Source organism: Rattus norvegicus, chromosome 17 (genome assembly GCF_021556685.1).
Source record: "Rattus norvegicus strain SHRSP/BbbUtx chromosome 17, alternate assembly SHRSP_T2T, whole genome shotgun sequence".
NCBI classification, from domain to species: domain Eukaryota; kingdom Metazoa; phylum Chordata; class Mammalia; order Rodentia; family Muridae; genus Rattus; species Rattus norvegicus.
In genome coordinates this window covers 34,971,553-34,992,186 of record NC_141550.1, presented here as the reverse complement: position 1 = coordinate 34,992,186, position 20,634 = coordinate 34,971,553, and the positions used below count along the sequence as shown (strand labels likewise).

At 39.7% G+C, this 20,634-nt stretch overlaps 1 protein-coding gene across 4 annotated transcripts in view; it reads right to left on the bottom strand.

The window, feature by feature from the left end:
- Cdkal1 (CDKAL1 threonylcarbamoyladenosine tRNA methylthiotransferase) overlaps positions 1–20,634 on the bottom strand; it is a 553,071-nt gene that overhangs the window by 156,068 nt on the left and 376,369 nt on the right. For all 4 annotated transcript variants that reach the window (XM_087591039.1, XM_087591037.1, XM_087591038.1 and 1 more), the window contains 1 exon segment: positions 2,970–3,150. In XM_087591039.1, the coding sequence (XP_087447165.1) occupies positions 2,970–3,150 (181 nt within the window).

The window sequence follows — 20,634 nt, the reverse complement described above, 5'->3', positions numbered from 1 at the left end:
TGCATGGTTAAAAAACAAACATAATTTAGTTCATTCACGAGGGCATTAACATAGCCCATTAAAACATCAAGATTTGCTTATACTAATGCTATTGTGGATATAAAACTGCTTAGGAAAAAGGGGAAAATTGAAGTCCATTTCAAATCATTTGGGAGGGAAGAACATATTGGGAGTGTGTAAGAGAAATGAAATACATGTCAAAAAAGAAGCCTAGAGAGAGTGATTTATATAGCAGAAGAGAAAGCCATTCTTGGAGAGGAACCAGAAGGTGCTAGTCCTTCACTAGGCTCATTTTCATTATTGATTTCTCTTGGCAAGGGGATGAGAAATAATATTTATTGCTCATTTACCATAATCTTGTATGTTAGTGACTGTTGCGATAAGGTTTTTTTATAAACTACCTGCAACAGGCAGGGTAAACAATTATTAATTTGTGGTAAATGTGGAGGTAAAAGAAGACACAATGTATACTATAAATCTATTCTCTGACAGTAAATCTCTAAGGTCTCATCATTAATGTCTAATTCTCTGGATTTATGATTCTGTATTCTATGAAGCTAAAACTTCATGAGATGGTTTTTGTACAAAGCCTAATTGCTAAAATGTAAGAGGCATCAGATTGTGTCACCAAAACTTTTATTTTGAAGTCTTAATCACCTCACAATGTTAGAAATCACGCTGTAGATGAAAGCAGTTAAGATGAGGTGGGAGGAGCCTCTAACCCCTCAGGAGATGGAGGTCTTTGCAGGACACACACAAGGGCATGTGGTGACAATGAAGGCAGAGACTGAAGCTGCAGGATGGCAAAGGAGGAGACCTTGGCTAGCCGACACACCCAGAAGCCAGAAAGAAGCCAGGAAAGATTCCTACGCATGTGAGGGTTGCCATGGGCCTGCCTCTGTACCTCCAGGCTTGAGAAATGTGCAGTCACATATTCCTGCTGTCCTTATCACTTTGTCCTGCTTGTTGTGTCATCAAGGTGGAAGCACATGAGGAAGTCTCATAAAGATGGTGAGAAAGTGACTGTCACTCAAGGCAAGACACAGAAAGAATATCTCTGTATCTGAAGGATTATCATCCCAAATTATAAAGAATTCTAAAAACGTTGCATTAAGAAAGCAAAGAACATATTCCAATTAGGCAAAAGGAAATGCCCCGAACAAGGGAACCCATGTGAGTGGGGCAGCAAATGAGGGGATGCTCACCACTAGATGCCTTTAGTGAACTGCAAATTCAAACCACAGCCAGTTGGGGTACTACACAATAAGCAGACAGTTGAACACTACTCATTTCCACAGAGATATAAAGCCACAGTTAGATTACAATGCATAGGCAATAGACAAACATTATGAGAACACAGCTCTGAGCTGGCAGGCAGATGATCTGATATCTTTTTTTATACATAGCTACAGGGGTTTTACATTTATTCAACAACTTAGGAAGGTGTTCTGCCAGTATCTAGCCAAGCAGACCATTTGCATTTTCCATGAAAACACAATTACACTCTACTAGGATCGGCAGTAAAGCTTACACGTGAAGGAAACAAAAGATAAAAACAAGATTGGTGATGACTGTATCATCTGTAGTTCTTACGTTAAGAAGCTGAAAGTGCCCACTTCCCTCACTAGTAGAATGGATACCTTACGAGGAAACATTACACAGGAGAGAACATGCGTGGTCTACATCCACTTTGCAAAACACTGGATTTACTGACACAATGACAAGGAAATACACAAAACTCAAATTCAAACACTCAGAAAGTCTCTTCTTAAAAGACACAAAGCAGCTTCCCTGGGAAGGGAGAAGACCAGGAGGATCACTTTCTGCATAGACATGCCAGAGACCTGGGTACATGACTAATGTTATCAAATTGATTGATTGCACACCTCAAAGCCACTAGATGATAATGCACATGGACCCCATGAATGAGAGAGAAAACTAGGTCAGTAGATATGCTTTAGTTCAAAAACAATTCTGAAAATGCTAGGAAAATGGATTGAATTATGACAGGAAAGATATCAGCAGCTGATATCTGCTCGTAAGTGCTCGCAGATGACCACAGGAGGACAGGAAAGCATCTGGGTGGCGGATGGAACTGTCCCACACCTGACTGTGATGGGGTGCACTGCACAAGCACTGCCAATTCATAGACCCTCCAACACCAAAAAACTCAGACCTTCATAATAAATAAATAGAAAAAGTAATAGGTTAGCTTATTTTCATGTCTGTGTAAAGTTAATTATCTGCGCTATTAAAGTTTGGCCCGTTTTTGTTTGTTTGTTTGTTTGTTTTTTGTCAATCAGAAAGAGAATTAAGCAGTCTACATATCTGCACTAAGCGTACAGGCATATTTGTTTGTTCGGATGAGTTGATGGATAAGTAGAGGATGGGTTGGTAGTTAGATGATAGATGGATAAATAGAAAGAAGACAGACAAGCAGATAGAGAGATGTCAGCTAGATGAATGGAAGAGTAGACAGGTGAGAGATGTGTAGGAATCAAGTAAGAAAACCAAAAAAATTTAGCAAGTAAATAAATAAAATGCTCTTTTGTCAGTAGGAAGATATGAAGCCTATTTACCCAGATATTTATTTTTTATTTTATTTACTTGTTTGCTTTGAAATTCTGAAGATGGTAATGAGAGGCTCACGTATGTTACGAAGTGCTCTGCCACTGGGCCACATTCCACTTTCATGTATTTAAATGTTGCCTGATTTTAAAACACCCCAAGATGTACATACAAGCACATACAAGACAGTAGCTTTAAAAGTTTTAAAAACTTCAACCTTCCTTCTCAAGAGAAAAGATGGTATTGTTTGCTTCTCGTTATGTGAGGTCATTGAACACTTCCATGCCCGTGCCAAGCTTGGAAATGTCCTCCTAGTTTGTAACACGAGCTGGCGGTATCGGGGAGGCACAGGTCTATGTCACTACAGGCACATGCTAAGGCTCCTATGAACAGACTCTCACCACGTGTGCTGGGACTTGTTTGGCTTTTGCAGCGGGGGTTCCGGGTCTTGGATAGAACTGGTTGATGAAGAGGCTTGGAAATTTGTACTCTTCAACAAGTTTCACGGTTTCTTGAAAATCCTGATTGGTTTCTCCAGGAAAACCACAGATAATATCCGTAGCAATCGTTATTCCAGGAACCCTGGAGGAAAAAAAAAAACAGACAAAAATGTTTAAAACAAAGTTGATTACAAGCCAGAACTATTATTTCCTTGACATGTTAAATGACATTAAAAAATACAGTTTACTTTTGTAGGACAGAACATTTGCAAATAGTTTGGAAAGTCCTCGATATTAAGATATAAACAATGTATAGTGGTCCCACATCATTTCCAGACACACCCATTTTTATTGCTTTTAGACAGCTTATGTTTATTTTTTTTCCTCAGTGTCTTAAAATAGATGTTCACGTTGCTGTTTCTGGATGTGTTGTGTTTTTTTTTTTTTTAAGTATTTAAGGACTTTTATGTTGTGGTAAAATTAACTAGCTGTAAATATACTCTAGCCATATGTTTCTTAATAATATATTCATAGTACTTCTGTAGAAGACCTGCAAAGACAACTGGTAGACTTATCTCAACAATATTGAGGTTTTTAAGGGTAGGAAGTGCCTCTTTGAAAAGTTTAACATTTTTATGTTCCTAAGCTTCTATCTTCTCAAGGCTCCATCAGACCTACCAAAATTCAGCAGCAGAAGGAGCTGCTGATTGTCAATCATATGCAGTGTCCTAGGTTCAATGCCTAGCATGGGTCAGGGAAAAGAAAATCAAATTTTCTAAAGGCTCGATACATTAGATTGTTCCACAATCATGTCTCTTGTTTCTGAAAGGGTGCAGCTACTCTCTTAGAGAATGCACTGCTCTCACAATGGACTGGTGGTTATTACCCTTGACTGCGGTCCCTCCCTCTCTCTTTCCTCAGTTTTGTTTTTTGAGCCCTAGGTCTTGCTAATTCTTGACGATTTCCTTCACTTTGAAGTGTGTTCTCAGTATTAGGTGACACTGTGGTTAGGTCTCCAGATGTCTGAACACGCAGCTGATTGGCAGTGCAGTGGTATACAGTGCTCCCAGTTAAAAAGGATTATCCACCAGAATTCTGCATTATTCCTTTTACAAACTGACAGAAGCTGAAGGCATGGGATCCGCTCCTGCGCATGCTCACACTCTTCCTTCCAGTGCTGGATAGTAAACGAGGGCCTCTGCCAGCCAGGCCAAGGGCTCTAGGACTGACCCACACTCCAACCATACATATTCCTCTACATGTGTGTTATCTCTGTCTTTTTGGGGGTGTAAGATTATTTTTGATCATTTTAAATTTCATGCTATTTAGCTTATTATATTTTAAAAATCTTTATACAAGGCAGAATCTATAGACTAACAGTCTTTCAATCCAGAAATCTAATTCTCTCATATTATGCCTTTAATTATTTCTCTAGGGAATTGTCTTTTAATATTTCCTTAGTAATTTCTCTAAGAAATGTCATATACATGCATATATATATATGTATATATGTATATATGTATATATGTATATATGTATATATATATATATCACTTTCTCTTAGGGACTCTTCTTTTGAATGTTGAAACTACCAACTTAATCTTTGGCTTTCTCTGTCTCATTTTCTATGTGTTTATTTGTTCTATCTTCCAGAAAACTTACTTGACATGTTTTCCAGTCTTTATTTTCTTTTTTTATAAAAAGGCAGTAATTTGCTATGTTTCAATTTCTCAGAGCTCTTTCTCCATCCTCAGTTTTCCTGTACAGGACACCTTGGTTCCAGTTTTAGGGACACAAGACCTTTTCTTCCTTGATGGTGATAGAATCCGTCTCACCTTTTCTGCTCATGGCTTTTGTCTCTATTACTCTAGTCTGAGAATTTCATCAAGAAACAGTCATTTTTGATGTCCTTTTGGTATATAAGAACGAAGCACTGCAACTATTTTTTAAAGACATTTTAGTTTGTTTTATGTGCATGAGCAATTTTTCGTTCATGTATGTCTGTGTACCACATCCCTGGTGCCCATAGAGGTCAGAAGCATCAGAAACCCTGGAACTGAAGTTAGAGACAGTCTAGGAATTAAACCCAAGTGTTCTGCAAGAGCAGCCAGTGTTCCTAACTGCTGAGCAATCCTCCAGTCCTCCAACGCCTGCAGCCTTTCATCACAGAGTGACTAGAGAGCAGACCGCCCTTGCTTTTAGTCCGCTGGAAGGCTGGCTCTGGTACCATTTTCTCTAAGGCCGTCCAGTTTCTATCAGGTTGGCTACACAGTTCTCCTATATTTTAACAGTGTAATGGTAAGAGAACACTAACAATACTGCAAAATAATGAATGACTCCATCAACATTAGGGAGTAGAGTTCCCATCATACTACACCTATTTTCCTATCATACATTGTTGTTTGTGAATGAGCACGGTAGTTGGATGTAATAAGAGAAAAGAAGGCTCAGGCTGTGGAACTCCTAACAATTTCTAGAAAACAGAAGCTTTCCCAACCCCCTTTGCACAGCACTTTATATGTGTATTTGAAGGAAACATGACACATTTATTGTAGAAAATACTCTCTTCCCATTTCTACTTCACTTCATATAGTCATTCTTTTCGATTGATTATAATGTGTAAAGGAATTCTAAGGATGTTTCTGTATAATGATAAACACGAGGGACAATTCACACACAGAACAAAAGAAATGGTCTAATGTGATATAAGTCCATTTCTTCCTTCTACAAAAGCAATCAAAATCACACTTGAAAAAACATAGAAAGATACACTTCCATAGCAAGATGCAGATAAAAACGTTTTATTCCTAGGCCAAGCATATGAACAGAAAGAAGTGTGTAAATAATTTTCAATTAACTAGTTTTACACTTGCCTTCTAACTACTCACGATCAAAAGAAATCTACAGCTAAAAATAGAGGCGAAAAATAACAGATGACAGAGTCCATTTCTCTCAGGAAATTAAAAATATCTTAGAAACTGCCTGTGAAACATGGCAAGAGACAAGACAATTGGTCATTGTCCTAATTTCTGAATCAGAATCAATGTGGCAATAGCTGTCGGGTATTCCCGAAGGAAAGTCCCGTTCTGATTACCCCCCACCCCCATCCATCAGCTGTGCTCAGCACTGGCCAACACCTGCTTACTTTGGCTTTCTTGGTGGTGGTGGTGGTGGTAAGGTTATGACCAACATTTAAAGGAGCCCCTATAAATGTTAAAAGATTCAAATGTGAATGTAACTAGACAATCAACTCAAAGAGTGGACTGGTAACACTGAAGACAGACTGCTATGACTTGATGGCACTTCAGTATTGAGAGCTAGGAGCTGTTTAATTGTCTCAACGTATGTAAGAGTATAAGTTGATTCTTTATATCACAAATGTGGTGTCTGTATCTTACTATCAGACAAGGCTCATCTATACATTAACTTAAAATATGCAAATGTTGCCACTTATATTCTTGAAAATGATTTGATCCTTTAGGTGAGCCAACTAAAATCTCATTTACATTGTTAATTTGCCTAGTAAATAATTCTCAGTATGCAAAAATCAAAGAAGTTTGAAGTGAAGCAAATTCTAATTTTGTATCTGGTGATTTAAGTAAGAGGGAATGATGAGGGTGTAAAACAGAATATTATTACAAATATTTAAATGCTAACCCTGGGCAAACACTGCCTTTGATGCACTAAATTTTCAAAATTCCAATTTTTTAAAAAAATTTCATCCTCACCAATTTATAGAAGTTGTGAGTACAAGATATATAATACAAACTAGTATGTTCTTGAATTGTAAAACCTTTTAATATTTATGTTTTCCTAGTAGTTTTAGGAAGTAATTCTAAGAGGATGAAATAAAAATATTTGAAGAGCTGTGATAAGAGAAAACTTTTGAGTCATCGTTTTCTCTCTTCTGCTTACTGCCAAAGCAGGTTTGCTAAATAACTTGGGAACAGAGTAAGGGGAATCCTAATTGCACATCTGACATGTCAGGAACAGCTACCTTCATTTACGAAGTCTACGAGGAACTTGTAATGACTACATTGTATCTGCTAGTGCTATGTTGGGGCTTAAGAGGTTGGGGAGGTAGCTCGGTTGATGGAATGCTTACCTAGCATGCATGCCCTGGGTTTGATCTCTGGCACCACATAAACTAGTTTGGCAGTACAAAGAACAACATCAGACAAGGTTTTGCCTTGAATAAAAATAATACACATATAAACTCCACATTCTGATTTCCTAAGAAGAGTTTTATATAATCTAGGCTAGCCTTAAAAATAGTCATTTAAGCTAAAAACCTACCCTCAAATTCCGCCCACCATCTTCTCTTTCTTTTCAAGTGCTGGGGTTGTGAGTACTTATCAGCAACCTGGCTCTGAACATTTGAAATACTACTTAAAATGCACACTTGAGCTAATCTCTGGATTTTCATTTGCTAGCAGGTGGCTTATTGCTAAGAATGTGAACTACTGCTGCAGCCCAGGCTGGGTTACTTGGCCTCTGATGCTTTTGCTTTGCTCCTAGTAGAAGGATCCACTGATAAGTTTACTCACGTGGATAGGGTGCTCAGAACGGCACCTGATGAACAAGGCCTGTGCATGTTACCCACCTCTAATGCAATCTTGTCAGAGAGCTAGAAACACTGGGTGCCGGGCAGTGTGCTAAAATTTATATTCTGCTTAAGACAATTTCTTGCAAGCCTCTATGACAAATGGGGGAAATATCCTTAGTGGAGTAAGATTCAGGGAGGGAATTACACACAACTACACAATTAGGGCATATCAAATGAGGGCCCTGGTCTGCAGGTTTTAATCACTACTGAAGGCTGTCTTCCCTCTGACCTGTATCCACATGTGTTCATTGCATGACTGCTAGAAGCACTAGGAGATCATAAGTTCACTGGGAACAGAATTTATTATTAATAATAGTTTTTCTACATTAATTTACTGCGATGTTAAAACCTGCTTGTATTTTTGCAGTAGTATTTTAGAGCAAAGATATCTATACTCTGTCTAGAGGTTAAGAGATTTGTTGAAGGTCATCAGGTTATTGCTGGTACAATCAGGATTTAAACCTGAATCTTCCAACCCTCTCAGTGCCCTTTCCGCTACTCACACTGAACAGAGAGGCAATTTAAAACTAAATGGCTCCGGGCTACATTTATTCTTTCTAAGACCTTATTGTTGCCTTTACTATTATCATTATTCTTCCAGGAACGAATGTGATTGATTATTCCTCTATACAGACGGCTCAGAGAGAAACAGTAGCAACAGTGTCAGAGGAAAGAAATCATAACTTAGGCCCTTCATTACAGCCTCGCTACCAAAAGTCATTCGAAACATCCCTGCTTTAGACACGTCTTTCACATGATGGGATCACACCCCAACCCTTCCTGGATAGCACTGAGGGTAAGGCATTACGAATGGCAGCTGGAATACAGTAGGTTCTTAAGTGACACCCCTTCTCTAGTCTCCATAAGAGACGAAGGCATGGACCACACTTGCACCAAATCTCCATTCTACCACTTTCACAGGCTGTTTCTGTTTATGGTTCTGATTGTGCCCCGGGTAAGTTTTAGGAAACTAAAGACTAAGCGGATCAGAATATAAAGGCCATTCAAGGAGACCTACCTAACACAAGCAGTTTCACTTTCCTTTATCAAAAGTTAAATTAACTAAAATTGGAAAACATGGAAATTTGGTAAGTTGCTTTATGAGTAAATCTTGGAAATTTGGTAAGTTGCTTTATGAGTAAATCTTAAGAAAATTTAAACCACTAGATCTGAACAACATTCTGGCTGTAGTGACAAGAGCCTTAAAATGTCATAGTGAAGGGATTTCATCAGCATGACACAGTCTCTGAGTGTTCACACTGATTGCACGAACAAAAACAGGCTTGTTTTTTTATGAAAACAAAAACAACCTTAACTAAGTCAAAGTTGACTTAAAGTAACCAGCTGAGGGGTGGAGAGATGGCTCAGCGGTTCAGGGCACATATTGCATTAGCACAGGACTCAGACTGGGTTCCTAGCACTGGCAGTATGGCACAGCCATCGATACCTTCCTGCCAGGGATGACTCCCTCTTCTGTGTCTGTATTCACACACACACACACACACACACACACACACACACACACACACACACACACACACATCCAGATATGTAAAAAGAGTAAATCTTCTTTTAAAAGACAGAAAAGGCAAAATAGCATTGCTGACAAAAGTTTTGATTTTGGAAAATCTGTTCAAACAGATAGTTATCCTTCGGACAGTCTGTCTATCCATCCAAGGCTCTCTCCAATGGCAGCATTCATGGTTTAGAATCTATGCACGTAGGCATGTGACTGTCTACCCACCTATCCAACTAGTTTCCTAGATATGAACATGAATTTTTTTCCTAGCACAATCACTCCAGACCAGACTATCAAATATGTAAGGATCAGATCTTGATACTTAATGAGACTATCTGTGGAGTCATAGTTTTTCAGGATCAGATAACATTTAATCACGAAAAAGAAAGGCACTAAAGCCCTCTTGCTTGAAAACAATTCAACAAGCAAGAGCACAGTTACATTCTTAGAGGCTAGCCTGGGCTACAGACTCAGGCCCTGTGCCAAGTGCAAGCACACAGTTCCATAAATCAGCAAACAGAAGCTTTTCCAAAAAGAAATATCTATAAAAATGTATAAGACTTAAAGAGCAGTTTAAACATATGTGTGTGAAGATGTTTTCAACATTTCAACATGAAAGATGCTTCAAACATGAGGCGAAATGTGACGTTGATGTGATAGGAACTATTAATCCTCTTTTTGGGGAACTTTTTACCAATTAGTTCTTAATTATTGGTTTTGCAAAAATAATTTGCATGGCCAAGACCGACATCAGTGAGTGCAGATACACAAGGACCACAGGTATTGTGTCTTTAAAAGTCTTAGTTTCAGTATGAGGGAGATAAGCTTGTTGTAAGACACATACATGTATGAAAATGTTCTTCCAGAGCCTAGTGCCAGATGTAATGAATATAAAAATGAACAAAATTAAAATATTTATTTTGAAATAATTCTTTAATATACATATTACTTGATTATTTATTAAACAGATTAAGAACATTTATAGATGCAGGCTTTTAATCTTTACTGAAAGTAGTAAAACTCTCAATGAACTAGAAAAATCTTAAGTCATTTAGTATAGATTTAACATAATTTTGTTATTAAGTAAAAAAGTAATCTATGTGACATAGGCAAGAGAAAGATGCAAATCACTGAGGGCATTCTGGAGCTTCTAGCTAAGTGGGGAGACCAGAATTTACAACTATAAAACAAATGGCCTTAATATCCATGCTGAAATGGGAAGTACACATGAAAATTGTTTTTGCAACCCAGAAAGAGGAATGGTTATAAAACAGACAGGATCGGGTGGAGGTGGGGGAGCACGGGGACAACCTTAGCTGACGACACTGAAGAATTTAATGGCATTTATTACAGTTCCAAACCCGGTACGAACCTAAAAGATGTTGTTTTGCTTCAAGAAAAAAATGCAAAATGAAACATGACTGTTAACTAAAAATTAAATAAACACCATGCTAAGTGAGATTTTTATCCTGTGACACTGATCTTGCACTGCACTGCAAATATTTTGGAATAAGCACAAAGCCTTACATAAGACCACAGATATTGCTTTAAAAATTAAAAGTAAGCATACTGAATAATACTGTTATAATATTTAAAAGGAGCCATATTAAATTTCACAGGATTCTCACACATCTGTTATTAAAATCATTTTATGACACTGAGGGCTGGAGTGAAGGTATTTACTATCTATGGTACTGTTAACATGATTCTTATATGAGTTTTTCTGTTTCTATGGTAACATGAATTATAAGGTTCAATGAAGCCGGATTTGGTGATGTGTATTTTTCTGTTATTCAAGGTGAAAAGGAAATGAAACAGTCCTAACATTCATAAACTGCAGCGAATGTCTGAATTCCATTTAGAGATAAGACGATAATTACTAAAGTAATTAGAATTCTTCCTGGATGGAATTATTTTGCACACAGTAGAAATTGAGATTTGCAAAGGAAAGCATGGCTGAGTACGTTCAGCATCGCTAATTAATTACAGCCCAAACCACTCTGCCATTCTGATACCCTGGAAGTCACTATACCTTCGTCTGTGGGCTGCTAACTACAATGGGGGGGGGGAAGCTAGCCCCCACTCCCATCCCTTAAGTCAGAAAGATAAAGTAGGTGAAATCATTTTATTCAAGAGAAAATCCAATTACAGAAATAATCAACTTTTCCCTCTTGCTTTATTTTTTCATATTTGAAAGGGCATTCACATTAGCAGAACCAATTAAATGAATATCAGGACGGGGTACAAACTACAAAGTTGGGCAAGTTCTTAAACCTTTTAAAATTAGACTACGAGAAAAAAAAACACTTATTGAAATTTTAGAAACTCAACCCTGGATCACAGGATTCTCTAAAGGGAAGCACTGTCAGAAGTATGATAAACACTAAATCTTGAGGAGAATTTATAAACTTATATGGTCATAACATAATATTTATAATATACAGTCTAATACCAACAACAAACCAGGCTAATTAATCTTCTTCATGGATATGTTGTTAATAAAAATTGGTACCCTGAGGTCAGCGGTTGTAGACTCAGTGAGCAGCATGTAAGAGGCCCTGGGTTCAAATCAGCACCACATAAACTGGGCGTGGTCGTGTAAACGGTGGTGTACCAGCCCCCACGAGGGGTAGGCGAAGGTGGGCGTACCAAGGCCACGCTTAGCTACATGAGTGTAAAGAAAGAAAGAAAGAAAAAAGGTGGAGGGAGGGAGGGAAGGAGGGAGGAAACAGGCAGACAATATATACCTGCACAACAGAGAAATCAAAGCAGTTTTGCAATTATTTCATTCCTAAACAGGTGAACTGCTTTTACTTCTGCCTTTACTGACGTCATCCTCATCAGCTCGGGGCTGGCCCCAGTGCCAAATCTTCTCGTTGCTTGCTTTATCAATAAAAGTTTTACTGAGTCCTAGAATACTCATCCACCTACATGTTGTTTACAGCAGCTTACTCTGCAGGAGTTGAGCTGAGATCATGACAGCTTCAACACAGACCACAGGGTCTACAGAACTACAGGCAGTTACCATATGATGGGATTTGATTCCATCAGGCCAGGAACTCCCTGATGTTTGCTTTGAGGGACACTGTTGAGGAGATGAAGAAAATGCTCTCCACAAGTTCATGTGTGAGCAAACTCACAGTTCAATCCTATCTCCTACTCAGATTCTTCTCTGTGACCTACCATTCTGGGAACATTTTCATATCTATCTATCTATCTATCTATCTATCTATCTATCTATCTATCTATCTATCTACACACACCTACACACACACACACACACACGTACACACACACACACAAACACATATAAAAATCACAGCTATAGGGTGATCACTGGTTCTCTCTCCTAATGGGCCATGAGTAGCCTATGGTCTTAAACTAGGCATCAGTCTCACAAGGTTACTAGGCATGTGGTGCTTTTTGGATCCATGGACACTCAGGAAAGTTGGGTTAGACAAGGAGATGAATCAGTAGATTCAATACAGTGCCAGACTTGTCTACAATGGTTAGTTCCTGTGTTGACTGAAACCAGTCTCAGTATTTTAGTCAGAACGTAGCCATGGCAGGGAAGGGAAGTGGCGATTCACAGGGCTCTGTAACTGATCTGCGTCTTGGGGGAAAATGTACACTTTACTGCATTGTGGGTGATGACGGCATCCTGTCTCAAGTGAGCACTTTGGTTAAAAATGCATGGTTAACTTAGAGCCCTCGCATTCTCAATTGCTACCTCTAGAAATGATTGCCAGGGCAAGGCTGGGCCAACGCTCATGCTATTGTATACATGTGCATCGTGATATTATGTACAAATTTTCATCAAAATTTGGGGGTAGAGGGTGCAACAGAGAGTCCTGGAAACAAAGACATGTGTTCAGGTATATGCAGAGGACTCTACATACTGACTCCAGGTCACAGGAGCCCCCTTTTGTCACCTGAAAGGAACAAATCTATCACTGTAATATTTTCTCCTCACTGACAGAACCTCTCCACAGGCTCCCTCTGACCCTCCGAGAGGGCACAGAGACAGCCAGGGACCAGCAGCCTGTCCTAGGTGAAGCTCACATGGAGGTGATGGTTTACATACTGAGCCTGTCTCTTGTGGCATTCACTTGGCCTGAACTTTACCTTGGAAATTCTAATCTGTTCTGGCCCCAGCCATGTCGGGCTGGCCTTTTACTGAGAGGAATGTTCAACTTCTATAGCCATATATGGTCCTTCTGTGGAGAGGCTACACAGCCCCACAGAACCCCCACAGGGTCCAGACATTGTAGCTGCTAGAGAAGCAGTCTTATACACCTGACATCATGTCCAAAATGCCCCATGGTCTAGGCAATAGCACCAATGACATCACTGTTAATAAAAGAACTTAAGAATCTTGTGGGAACTTCTACAGCTTGGGATACCCTGCCTTGCACTTTGTAGCCTCACACACAAATCAAAGAACTTTGTGACTGAAACTACAGGTGCCTGAATTGTGGATCTTCAGCTTCTGGCACTGTATAGTTTACCTAGTTATAGTTATTATGTTAAACAGGGGGATCATAAAAACAACCTTCTGAGATATAAACAGGTGAAAGAAGGTAGGAAGATGCCTTAGTCTTGTTGCTATACAAACTGCAGGATCTGAGTGTGAATTTGCAGCACTGGTTGTGGTGATGGATTAGGAATTCCAGTGCCAGGGAGAGAGAGGTAAGCAGGTACCTTGGCTTTGATAGCCAGGCAGTCCATCCAATTGGTAAGTTCCAGATTCAGATAGAAACTCTGTCTCGAAACTATAAGGGAAAGCCACCTAATGGTGACCTCTGGCCTCACGTGTATATGAACGCCCCCCCAACAGACATACACCAAAAAAGTGACTGACAGGCAAAGAAAAGTGAGAAGTTGTAAGTCTTTTCTCAACCACCTGACTGAATCCTTGTGAATTATGTTGAATAATACCTAATACTTTTATTAACCATAAGGGCTAAGATAAATTACAGTATAATAATCTTGTGAAAATTATTGAAGTAAATTTCTATGTGGGAAGTGCTGATGTGTAGCGATGTGCCCCGCAAGTGTACAAATGTGCCATACTGCCAGCTGGGTTTCAGAATGGAAAGGTGTACCAGGAGGACGCTCTAACTTCAATAAGACTGGGTTCAGTCTAAGGGCACTGGAATCCCTACAAGGAGGAGCAAGGAAGCAGAAGCCAGGGATAAGGGAGCTGCACAGCATCTTCCACCAGGAGCAAAGGGAAGGGTGGTGTGAGCAGCAGTCCCAGTTCAGAGCAGGGGAGAAGGTGGAACACGGAGGCACAGAGCACATGCAGCTATGAGCCTTAGACAGTGACACAGAATAAAGCAAAGGGACAGGGCAAGCTGCAGAGACTGGTGGTCAGCCACCTCCCAGTAGGATGTGCTCCAACCAACCGCAAGTGTGTCATTGCGAGGATCTCCACTGCACCTCCATTTAGGTGCAGCGCACTTACAGCAAGCGCTAATGATTTCTGATTACACACACACACACACACACACACATGTGCGCGCACACATATACACATGGATGGATAGATAGATAGATAGATAGATAGATAGATAGATAGATAGATAGATAGATAGATCGATCATCATCATCATCTTAAATAGTACCTGGTTTGCTTCACAGACTATACCATCTGTTCTCAAGGACAAGGTCACCTGTCCCATCTAGTATTCTAGAAAAGCTGCCCTTAATGCCTGATGACACTTTCATAAGATGATCACATAAATAAGCTGAATAAAACAGAAAATCACATATAAATGACAGCAAACTGCCGTGGCACAAACTGTCACTAGAAGAGAGAAGAATAAAATAATCTTTGCCAGCCCAAGAGTGAAGACACATCTCCCTAAGTGACTCAAAGAGGTTTCATGTAGGAGCCTGGAAATAATGGGATGAAGCAGTCACATATGTGGGGTTAGGAGGGACAGTAGCGTCATGTAGGTCCTCTACTCCAAGGTCAGCTTCTGGAAGTGTGGGCAGAAGAGCTAACTAGGCTCTGATAACATCCCTAGGTAAAGCAGCCTTAGTCAATACTGGCAATTGAACTGATAATTGATTTAATCAATGTCAAAGGAGGAGGATATTTATGCCCTAACACTGAACCATGTGCTGAGCCCGATGCTACAGCTTCCGGGAGAAACCCGATGCCAGGTGCTCACCAATAGCAGTTGAGATGGCTACAGCTTTAGCAATGACAGTATTCAAGGCTAACACACAGGGCATGCACTGAGACTAGTGCATTCGATCCTCCAATACTTACACAGAATATGACAATATTCTAAATTCTCTTTACAATGCAAATGTATTATGTGGATACTCAGAAGAGATCATTTGGCTTCTCCCAGGTTAGACACTAAGTAAAGGTAAGAGCTGTGATCTTGGTCCTTTCAGTTTTGTTTAAAAGCCTAAGCTCTTCATGTGATACCTTAGTATCTCCTGGTCAAGCAACAGAACTCCAGAGTAATGAATGCATTTGTATAATGAGCACTATAAAACAAATCCTCAAAGACAAAACACAGATATGAGAGATGGACAGGAAGCCTTCATGAAGGTGATGCGTGAGCACAGGCTTAACCAGGAGATGGACAGGATGAGGCAGGAAGGACTGGGGGGTTGGGAGGGGTGGGGAGTCCAGCATATCCAGTCACTATACAATGTAAAAAAGGCATCTGATTTTAAGTGGCAATAAAAGAAACAAAAACAAGAGGTGTGTCAGTATCTAAAATTTGTTACTGGTGACCTTTTACCAAGCAGAAATTGTCATTTCGATTAGCTGTCAGTATAAAATCTAATGAAGTATATCACATTCACTTTTTCTCAGTACTAAGACAGAATTTTCAAATTTATTTATTTACAGAACAATTCAACTTGCCACATTCCACATGTTCAAAAGACACAGGTGGCTGTGCACCTGTTAGCACAGGTAGAGAGGAAAACGGAACACAGGCTCAAGTGGAGGGACAGAAGAGCATGTGCAGTTATGTCCAAAGCAGCAAGCATGATGGGATGTAGGGCAAAGCAATGGGTGAGCAGGCACTTCAGCTACAGAGTCAGGACCAGCATGAAGATGTCTGCAGAAGCATCAACCAAGGCTTCGTGGGGCGTGGTGCCTTCCCAGTGTGCCGGGGCTTCTGTACTCCATAGAAGAACATGATGAGGGAACAGACAGTGATGACCTCAGCAACGACAGTGGCAGGGGAAACCAGCCAGAACGAGGGATCCGCACAACTATTAGAGAGTCCAGAGCCATAAGAGAAGTGACAGTCATGGAAGAGATGAGATGTAGAGCGGTGAGGCCGGGGACCAGGCACATCAAGTTTCCTTCCCTGGCCTGCAATGTACTGTGAATGTGTAACGCGTGTTTGGAGGTGACACACAGGAGCGTGATGCTAGATGACAGACAAACGGACTCAATTCATTGAACTTATTAGAGATGATGGGAAGGAGGCCGCAGCAGACATGGAGTAGATTAAGACTGAGACCTCTGATACCAGATTCCCGTTTAAATAGAGAGAAGAAGGTAATAGCATGGCAGAAACAAGGCAGGACTTCATCGGAAAGTGTGTGAAATTCTAGGCCATCGCCCCAGACTCAGAGCACATGTCGAACTCCACCAAGTCTGCAAAGAGAGCGCAGCAGGTCACAGTGCTTACCAGCAAACCCGCTGACCTGAGTTCAATCCCCAGGACCCTTGCAGGAGAAGGAAAGTACTGACTCCCGAAGTTGTCCTCTGACCTTCACACATGACACTGTGCATATGCACATGCATGCACAAACATGCACACACATGCATTTGTGCACAAATAAATAAATAAAAATTTAAAAATTCCTCTAATTTTAGGCCATGTCCTTAAAAATTAAGGCCTTTGGGCTGAGGATATGGTTTGGTGCTAGAGAGCTTGTCTAACATGCAAAATTCTCTGGATTTGGTCTCCAGCACTTTAAAAGATTTGAAACAAACAAATAAACAAAACAACTAACAAAACAAAATCCCCAAAACAAAAACAAACAGCTAAAACTACACGCTGTCATGCAATCCTAAAAAGCAACTTCAATAATGGAGATATTTTTGTACTCTGACTGCAATAATGAAGTTTGGCAACTACAGACGACTATCCATACACTGTAGCCTTGGGATACACTAAACATTAAGTCCATATTCATTAAAACAGAAAACCTCTACCAAAAAAATCTGTTAGATCATCTAATATCAAATGAGATGACCAAATACTGTGTGTTGTGTATATTGAGAAAGATGTGAAAATACATTTTTCACAGTAACAATGACAACAAGTAAGCTAAAAAGGAAATTGATATTAAAACTATACATTATTCAATTGAAATTCACTTTAAAAGCGTAACATGATTTTAAACTTGAAGCTTTTTAAATGCAAGCCTTCTGTTTCCAGGACTGCTTTGAAAATGTAAACCCGCTGACGGTGTGCATATGTACAATAAATACAACAGCATGAGATTCCAGGCTAGAGGACACCCACTGACATCTTTTATTCAAGTACGTGCTCCCACCGCAAAGCAATTATATTATGTCAAATATTTTAAAATGTTTCCTGTGACTACCTAACATAACCACAGCTTACCTCACAACCACTGCTTTCCCTTTGCACTGTGTCTAAGCCAACAAGAGAACGATGTGTCTGTGTGCTGGGCACGTGAGTAACAGCTCCTAAGTCCTCTTGGTCTAGTTTCCTGACTGCAGATGGGAGGACATAGCTCTGAATGAAATGGAAGAAAGGTCTGCCTATGTAGACTCTGCTTCCTGAGCAGGATCCAGCCTGCCCCTTGGCACTGGATACATCAACGGTCACAAATTCTGGAGAGGAAAAACCAATGCTAAAAGCTGGTCACTATAGCTCTAGAGACCCTGTCATCTTCCTGGTCTCTGGGTGAGATATACCATGACTTGAAGTCTCAATAGAGTTTCATCCCCAGATATGAGCACAGAGGCACAGAAAAGAACACTGTGCCCGAGTTAGGCAGTGCAAGCATCTAGGGAAGGTGGCATAAATATGTCATTTTTTTCTTTATTTATTGACACAACAGTTATGTACATTCAGCTTGTGATTGAAGCTGGTAAATGTGACAGGCAATGAATTTCTGTGTATTAATTCCAGACCCACAAATGATATGTAATGTGTCATCTATTTCTATTTGAGGGGGTGGAAGGTAGCATTGAAGATTAATATGTTTATTTTAGATGCTGAAATAATAATATTAAAATATAATATTTTTATAAATTTGAAGCTGTTCGCTGACATTTGCCAAGTAAATGAAGATTTAGTGAAGTTATTCAATTCATTTAAGTCCATAAATTACACAATATGAAGTATTGGTTGTAGCTACTGACTATTATTAGGCTATTACTTCTTCTAGATCTTTGCCATCTAGCTTTTCTCAGTAACATTGACTACTCAGGAAAAAACATACATTTCATCTCAACTTGGCTAACATTGAACTCAGATTGCATATTTCACACAAAGGCTCATCACAGCGACATAGGACTTCAGACTGTTATTGTTTTATGACTAAAAAAACGAGTGACTTAAGACAAAAAGCTCAACATCCTTAAACTTCATTTCCATTCATCCTCTAATAAATACCATCTGCTGTGTACTTTAGGGATATAATACCCGTCAAAAACTCCATCATATTATAAGAAGCGGCACCGCGTTGATCTGAAATGCATATTTGAACAGATGTGTTTAAATTACATCTCCGTCTATCCACACGCATTAATTCAGAGCAAGTGTGTGTTGGTTTAAAATGCATAAAAAGGGGGATTTGGAGATGCATCGAAAGTGAACAGCATCCAAGGCTCAAGGCTTGAATTACAAAAGGTCATAACTAAAAATAAAGTATGTTGTTTCCTAAGGGTTGGCCTTGGAAATGTTCATCGGACCAACTTCATGTTTGCTGCACAAAATCAGGAACTAAAGCCACACTAAGTTGGTTTTGTTTGTTTGCTTGTTTTCTTTTTCTTGATTTTAAACAATACTTCTAAATAAAACATTCAAACTGGCACATAAGGGAAGAAAAATGGGACAGTCGACATCAAAGTATAGAAAATTACAGGATCTCTGCTGACTGACACCCATTTAAAAGGGTCAGTCCTCTATTTTCAACCATATTTGGTGGAACTCTAAAAATTATGCCTGTGAGTCCTCCAAATATTATAATGTCATGATTTTTTATTTTGTAGATAATCTAGAAGTTAAAAAAAATCACTTAAATGAAAAAGAAACTACAAAGTTGGTCAGTAATCAGCAAGAGTTAAACCTGCGGGGGGGGGGGGGGTGGTGGTGGTGGCGGCAGAGGTGGGGGCGGCGGCGGCGGCGGCAGTGGCATAAGAACAGATAACTCTCTTGTCACTGTCAGTAGTGGCCAAGCTGGGGAGAGCCATCCTTACCTGCACATTCTCCATTAGGTTAAGTGACTAAGCCTGTCACTTCATCCACAGGTATACAGCTGTTGACTCAGATCTGAGCAGAGAGATTCTGAATTATTCATCCCCAGATTATGCTATTATCCAAACCATGGCTAGGCCTACCAGATACTTTCTTTAATCACCAATTAAAACAAAGTTTAAAAAAAAAAGGCTGAGGAGACTTTCTATGGTGCCCATCTTCTAAATTCACCCTTTGCTGTTTCGTTGGGGCATTTTAAGAAAATGGAGACGACCATATCAAAACAATTTTAGGTTGTTTCAGGAAGAAGGGCTCAGAAAGGCAGAAGGAACCCCAGCTATTCTAGAGAACACCCAGTCCCTGAAAGAAACGTCAACTGACATTGCATTTTACGGATGATAGAAAGTTCTCTGAAGTTGGGCTGCTTAACTGAGGAATAGTAATAAAGCCTCAATCATACGATGGTAAGATGCCAGTCCTCCGCACACAGCTCTACCTACCCCACTCTATAGACCACTCCCTTCAAGTGGCCTTCCTCTTCAGTGTGTCACGTACAGCTGGCTCTGCTCATCCCTCCGCTAGCACTGAGGGAGCTAACTTATCACCTGACACTCAAGGGCGTTACTTTTGGAATGCTTCCTTGAACTGACATCATGTTCCTATCAGTGGGCCTTCCGTTTTGTTGAGTCTAATGTCTTTCCTATCTTTCTACCTGTTCCTTGTCTGTTTTTCCACTCGGATGAGTAAGTTCTTTAAAGACAGTGTATCCATGTCTGCCTTGAATTGTGTAACATTCCTAGGGTCCAGAGCTGTGTTTGGATGACAGAGGTACTGAATAACATCTTAATGATTCTATTAAAGACATAACAGTTTCCCTTTAAAGGAAGAAAAGTCAGATCTCACACATGGCATTCATCTAGACTTGACTCTTAACCAGGTAAAATTGAATATTAGTGCAATACATTTAAGAAAACTTCTAAGATAAAGATACATTGAATAATATTCATGTAAGGGAAGGGAGAAAGTATGGCAGAATGGTTGGACAGTAAACTAGTCTGA